Raw genomic sequence first — 7,459 nt, forward strand, 5'->3', positions numbered from 1 at the left:
CAATTGGATTAAAATTGTTTATTTTATACTTTGAAGTTAGATAGTTTGGCACCTCCAGTTTTGTTCTTGTTGCCCAAAAATGCTTAGACTCCTTGTGATGCTTCATGTTATCATGTAAACATAAAATAATTGTTCTACCTCTGTGAAAAAGTAGCATTAAAATTGTAATTGTTTTCCAGCCAAAAAAAAAAAAAAAAGAATACTGGTAGAAATTATATTGTTTTGGGGGAAGTGGTAGCAGTGTCTTCTCTATGTCTTCTCCATCCAGGAAAGATTAGCTAACTTTACAATATCTGGCATGAACTCCCTCCTATTGAGTGGGCCTTAAATATAATTAAACAGCTGCTGATTATTTCAAAGATAAAAGTGCCCCGATTGCATCATTACCAGGTTGGTCATTGGTGTGAGTCACAGGCTTTACAACTGAGTAGTAGAACTATTGATTGTCTTTCTCCCTTGGCAGCTTACATAACAGCACGGATACTATGAGTGCTAGTTCTCAGGGAGAAGGTTTCCAGATCAGTTCCAGCTCAGTTCCTCTAAGTGTTCAGTATCTTCAGCAATGGAGTCTTACAATGAATTTCTCAAAGGTAACCAATGACAGTGGCAATAGCCTATGTTATTTGAGGGTATCTTGCATTTTCACTGCATCTCATAGGATTTGATAAGGTTCCAACAGCATGGATATTACATGAGGAAAAGAAGTTATAGAGTTTATGTACTTTGCCCACGATCACAAAATAGTGTAAGTAACAGAACCAGTATTGTAATGTAACTTCTGTGAAACAAAACATCATGTAAAGAATGAACTTTTTCCTGTACCATAAGTTATTATCCATATCTGGGTTTCCAGTTCCTTATCTACAAAGCCAAGATATTATAGAAAAGATATGCAAGCTCTCTTACAAATGTGTCTACTAAGAAAAGAATAAAAACTGATAAATATATTTATTTTGCAAACATATTTTATTTATATTCATATGGAGTCAAACCTACATAGTACTTACATGTTTGTTGCTCATTTTCTGTAAGTGAAATATTGTGGGATAGAATTTGGCTACTTCATAATTAATTCTCAATTTGTTATTTGTGTTCCAAATTCTAATGCAAGGTACTTGAATACATAAATTTGAGATTAAATCTACTTCGGTAGGTGAAGATAGTATGGCATACCTAGGCAGAGGATGTTCTGGTAACACAAAATATCCTATTTTATTGAGGACTACAGACAAAAAAACCAAACAGGACAACCAGGAAATTTCCATGAGAGAAAGGAGAAAGATATTTTAAAAGGAATATAAAAATAATGAATATAGCATATGATGCAAATGATTTGTCTATCTTTCATCAATAGCTTATGAATTAGCACAATGGCATCTGCTAGTGATGATGTGGGCTTGTGTGAAGAATTTATTTCACCCTGGTTTGTTGTTGAATACATGTTAGGTCACAAAAGCTACATCCCTAGTTGAAAGTACTCAGTTTATGACTTGATAGTATAGTAAGAGAAGTTTTATTTTTTTTAAAAAAAATATCTAGCAGTAGCCAAAATCACAGGTAGAAAGAGCAGAGGTTATTTTGAATGTGATATATACAAGCTACTTCATTTGTGTGTTCATTGATCATACTATTGGAATAGTGTAATACAAAGACTTGACCTGTATTGCAACTATTGTCCAAAAGATACATCCAAAAGCATTTGTACCCCCAGTCAAAAATTCTAGACTTAGCTAACTCATGACCAGCTTTACAAAGACCTACTAACATCAATCCTTTTTGTAGTTTTGGATAACAATCACTCATTGACTATCTGCATGTTTGATCACAGGATTAGCTGCTTCTACAGCCACTGTACTTCTGAGTAGGTCCACTTTTATCACTTGCACAAATGAAATAAAGTCCAAGTCCATAGCAAGTACATTAAGTTTTGCTATCCATTTATTTCCTATTATAATATGTACATACTCAATGGACTCTTCCTCAATTACTGTTTTGTTGGGTTAACAAGTTTCCCTAAAAAGAGAACACTTCTGGTTCTTTTCTCCAAAATCATCAGTAAGAATGTTCTATCCAATCGGATAACAGAGTGAAGAGGAGGTACTTCTTGCTGATCCAGAGACCCAACTTCAGGAGAAGCTCCCTCTTTAGTTCCCTCTTCACCAATGTGTAGCACAGCCTTGTGAAAAGCCTGTGGGAGAAGAACAGACAGTGAAGATCTACTGAAATAGTTTTTGTGTAAGTTGGAAGTACAAAAAGAAATACAGCATATTATGGTGATTATCCTTGAGTATGAACATTCCATTGTATAGTGAATAATTTTCTGTGATTTTAGTACAAATTGTTTGGGTAACATCTCATTAACAATCACCTTCCATCTCTTTAGTGTCCTCACATCCTCTAGCACTGTATCTTATAATAATCACTTTGTTAAGACTTTCCATTATATTAGAGTCATCTTTGTACATGAAATTTAGGGGTGGAAATTATGTTTCTTCATTTATATATGTATTTGGCCTGCATGCATGTCTTTATATCACATGCATGCCTGGTACCTGTGGAAACCACTTAAGAGGGTATCAAAATCTCATGAGATTGAAGTTACAGACAATTATGAAGTGCCATGATGCTGCTAGAAATTGAACTTGGGTCTTCTGGAAGAGCAAGCAGTGCTCTTATCTGCTAAACCATCATCAATGTAGCCCCAGAAATTACTTCCAAAATGACTTATTTTTAAGTAATTATTCAAAATTGATTCAAGAATGACTGACTCTCTTTTGATGACCTAACCAAATCATGCTGCTTCTGTAGACACGAGATTCCTAATTGACCAAATGAGATGAGTGAGTCACTTGATCCTCAATATCCTTCCTAGATCCTATGGTAAACAACTAATCCACCAACTTACATAGGAAAGTTTTAGACCATTGTCTTCTGTTATTCCAGGAAAGTCAGCACTTTCAGCAAAGGCATCCCTCATGCCCATCTTCTGAAGTGTGCTTCCAAGATCATATGTGGCAGAAATGGAAAACTTTGGAACAAACAATTCAACCCATCTGTGTGGAGTTAGGAAAACATTGACAATCATTAACATGGCACTAGAAACACAGAAAGTAGTATGGAAGAAGTGGTCTCAGACTCAGAAAATACTGGGCTACAACACACAGTGTCCTGACCCTTATTATCAGAAAAATATAGCTCCATGTTATTGAGCAAGGACAGGGGTCTAGCGGGGTGAAGATCAAAGGGTAGTGTGTAGGAATTTCATGGTTTTCCATCTTGCTGTTCTAGCTCATCATAAGTGCACTCCACCCCCAACATCAAATCTAATGCATCCCAAAATTTTAGTTGTTCCCTAAAAACGTATCAGTTTCCTAGTGTACTCACTTTGGGGAACTATGACAATTTCTAATTTTACAAATATCCATGATACTACAAGCTTTGGAGTTTTCCCAAAATGCTTAGATGAAACACTATGGATGTATTCAGGAAAGTATCAGGCACACTGTATATTGTGGACATATTTTAACAATCATAATGCCACAGCCAGCTGCTTCTGGGCAATGTTCCTACTTCTAGGTTTCCCTTTAACTCATCCTCAACTACACCCTTAAGCCTACATTTATATCCCCATATCATCTAAATTATTTACCCTTTCTGCAGTAAATGGTTCCACTTCTTCAGTGTCTTAGATGACATGGCTGCTTCTACCCATTCCATGTGTCCCTCTTTTGGAAGGACAAAAAGTGCCAGGGCGTTCGCACTATAGTCCATTTGAAGTACTGTACAATTCAGCTCCATATCCACGTAATGATAGTATTGTTCTAGCTGATGCATCATGGGCACTTGTACTGTGGTGCTCTTGTCCACTGAGAAGTTGGAACTCTCTTCAGTTTTAGATACACGGAAAGGATTTGCCCACTGGGCTTAAAACACAGAAAGAGGAAAGATGTTTCTTTGAAACTATTAGTCATTCAGCTAATAATTAATACTACCTACTCTTAACCAGTTTTCCAAGAAACTACAAGTGACTCACTGAGTATCAGAGAAAAAAGTCAGCTGACATATTCATCCGGCTACAATATGGGAAAACCAGAAGTCCTTTTCAATGCTGCTGGACCTCAGTCAGATTTAGAAACACTATGCTTTCTACACCCACCTGAAAGAGAATCTCCTTCCATGCAAAGATATATGAGTGTCCAGAAAAATGGGTGAAATTAGAAAACACTATTCTGCCATTTTAAGTATATATAGGTATGTGACTGATGCCAAAAAGTCCACTCATCCAAACTTTAAAAAAAAAAAATCAGGATCTATAGAACCAAGAGGAACCATTTGGGAACAGCACTTTCAGAAAGGAGGCCCCATGATGCTTATAGCTTCAGCTTTAGGTTTAGGCACTCTTCCTTGGAAGGATAAGCACTGAAAGTTATTAATGGTATGTTTTTGTAGCATAATCTTTAGCACATAGTAGGTACTTAATATATGTTACAAGGTATTTTTGCAGTGTATCCAAATGTACACAGGAAATAAGGACCATATTATTCTTACATAGAAATTCAGTTGACTTCCCAAGCACAGGTTTTTCCCATCTCATTAAATATATTACAAACTGTAATTATGTAGCCTGATAGGATCAGGACATTCATAACATTGTCAACCACATCTCTAAAAGTTTTATCTCCCTAGAAATTTCCTGAATTCACATGCAGAGCTGTGTGTCATCCTGGAATAATCCAATACAATGCACAGATAGGAGCCAATAGTGAAAAATTACTGTGATACATGTGACAACTCTTGACACCTTACCTCTGAAATGAATATAGTTCACTAGAATCATGATAATATTCAGTTTGAGGCCTTGAATTAAGCCTACAATTTTCCCTTTGGTTTGCTTCTCCACATAACTGTTGATCTCGTGCTGGGCTGCAGAAACATTGGAGAAGTCAGTAGAAAAGACTTCAGTTTCATAGAGGGTCTTGACATCATCCAAAAACTTTGCCAATGGTTTCAGCTGCTGCCCAATGAAAACTGCATTTCCCATCTGCAATTCCAGTTCATTCTTTGGGAAATTCAATGAACAGATCAAATGCTGGAAGCCCTGTTGTAATTCTGTCACAGGAGTATCTGTGAGGTTAAACCCCAACACCTCCAGAATCTGTGTTTGGGTGCTAGAGCCAGATCCAAAAGAAAGCATGGCTAAAGCAACAGATATGCTCACAGGGGAGAAGAAGATGTTCAAATCTGGGTTCTCCACAGAGAGCCTCCGATACAGACTGAATGCAAAGTCAGCATTGATAGATGGCATCTTATAGAGAGTGGCATTTTGTTGGGGCAAATGACAGGTCGTTACTTTGCCTTCAGAGCTGTTATGTGGTGCACAATGGATTGTAGCCTGAAGCCCAAATACCAAGACAAACAGATAGAGGAACACTGACATTCTGGAATGAAGATGATCTACAAAACATGAAGCGAGATAACCATTGGGGGGGGGTGTAGACATATGAAACAGTTTCTGATTCAGAGAAACATAAGTCACCCACCTTGATTTATAAAACTAAAGCAAGTATTTGATGGCGTGTTCAGCAAGGAGCAGTAGTCTCTCTCCTCACTAAAGACCAGTGACATGTCTACTAGGGAGAAAGAGTAGGAGAAATAGCTTGCCTGGGCAACAGATATACGAAGTCATGAATTCATTACCATGTAGTAACAACAAGTGAAAATACTGATACTAATTTACATTCCTGGAAAACAAATTGCTTGTCATTTGATCTAAAGGCAGTTTATGAGTGTGAAGAATTATTAGGCAGAATAAGCACTCCCTCTATTTATGTTACATGCACATTAAAAGTCTGGTTAGCGTGTATGTGTATTTTAAATGGATGTTTTCTTAAGGTAACATTTGTGAAATGACAAAATGAGAACAACCCCTACAAGAAATGACTAGTTGGGCTGGAAGAACAATAGTTTATCAAGTCATGTACAACATAACAAACCAACACTCATGCACCTGTGCAATGTATGGGAGCCACAAGAGTATTTTTCAAACAAGAGGAAAATGAAAGTATAACATTCTTGTTTTAGAGACTTCATTCTTTCAGTACCAACTGAAGGATCATTTTTCACTTCTAACAGATCTTATTCTTCTGAGTACGCATATCATCTTGGAATTATTAGTTTTCTAAGCATGAAACAGTACAAAGAAACAAAGAGCCAGATGTAGAGACACAGTAATCATACACCAGTAGTTTAAAAGAAGAGATCCATGTGGCCAGTATAAGACCCCTTCCTAAGACTGCCATGTTCTTTATGAGTAGGCCTTGTCCTAGGTATAAACTACTATATTATAGAAATCCTCCTAATCCATACTGTCTTACAAAATCCTTACTCATCTACCCAGTTGCTATTTGTCCACTTATACTTCAGCCTCCATTGGAATATATGTTTCCAAATGTAAACACCTTCTCTCTCTCTCAACTTCATGAACCTACTCCTTCATTTTCAATCCATATCTCAATATACTCCACCACTGTTTATAGGCAGACCCAGATCAAAAGGGCTTGCTTTGTTTTTGTTCATCACCTCTAATGGTCATGATGACCAATGGATACTGCCTAAATACATATGAATTTCTTTTCACTCCATCTCTACAGTCACTTGCCATTGCCTAAGTTTAAGGCCTTAATGAACTTATCAGCTCCTAGCAGGACAGAGGGCCTCCTATCCTCTCCAACCTTCCTTCATCCACTCTTAGGTCAAATCTCTACTTCATCACCAGAGTACTCTTCCTATCAAAGTCATTAAGGCTGGTTAGAGGGTCAGATATCAGATGAGCACTCTTGCCTCCTAAACAAATTCACAGATATTTGGGCCTCTGACTTGCTAGCAATGTTCAATGTTCCCAAGGAGAAAAACTACTTACAGCACATGCCCAAGAAGCCACTTGCATCTGTCAGATAGCAACACCATTCAGTCTTTATAACATGCCCTCTATTGCAAAACTAGAGCATTCCTGGTTACAAATTAACCATGCCATGAACTCTGGGATGACATTTACAAAGCTGATGCACAAAACAAAAGCCAAGTGGAAAAAAAGGGCTTAAAAATTAAGGTTTGTACTCTGGGTAAAATTTAGATAAGATTTGGCTTCTGCATGCATACTTCATTCAAAATAATTCTTCCTGTCAATGTTAGGCCATGATTACATTTGAGAAGAAGGTGTACAGACAAGAGACTTGGGGACTCTTTTGAATTGGTGCTATAGGATGGTTTGTGCATATGTGGAGAACATGTTGTCGAATCCTAGGCTTTTTAGTGCTCAAAGGGGAACTAGTCATTTCTTCTGATCACTAAAATCCACTACACCTACCCCTAACCCAAGGACTCCAAAGTATAGTACAAATGGGGCCAGGAATGTGAAATTAAAACTACTAGCTTCTAACTGAGATTGGCTGTGTGCTAT

General features: G+C 37.3%; 1 protein-coding gene across 5 annotated transcripts; it reads right to left on the reverse strand.

Annotated features, from left to right (window-relative positions):
- Positions 1–947: 947 nt before the first annotated feature.
- Positions 948–6,970, reverse strand: Serpina7 (serpin family A member 7). Of its 5 annotated transcripts, none has more exons than XM_021153360.1 (6): positions 6,920–6,957; positions 5,541–5,630; positions 4,807–4,923; positions 3,650–3,923; positions 2,906–3,053; positions 963–2,188 (listed from the first exon to the last, which is right to left on the reverse strand). In XM_021153360.1, exons 1-6 carry the CDS (start codon positions 6,924–6,926, stop codon positions 1,985–1,987), a joined length of 840 nt encoding a protein of 279 aa, XP_021009019.1. In that variant the 5' UTR covers positions 6,927–6,957; the 3' UTR covers positions 963–1,984. The 5 variants fall into 5 exon arrangements, with proteins under 5 accessions (XP_021009018.1, XP_021009019.1, XP_021009015.1 ...); XM_021153356.1 differs by having other exon boundaries at positions 4,807–5,454; XM_021153361.1 differs by having other exon boundaries at positions 5,541–5,627; positions 6,920–6,947.
- Positions 6,971–7,459: the final 489 nt, after the last annotated feature.

This window comes from Mus caroli, chromosome X, assembly GCF_900094665.2.
Source record: "Mus caroli chromosome X, CAROLI_EIJ_v1.1, whole genome shotgun sequence".
In the NCBI taxonomy this organism is placed as follows: domain Eukaryota; kingdom Metazoa; phylum Chordata; class Mammalia; order Rodentia; family Muridae; genus Mus; species Mus caroli.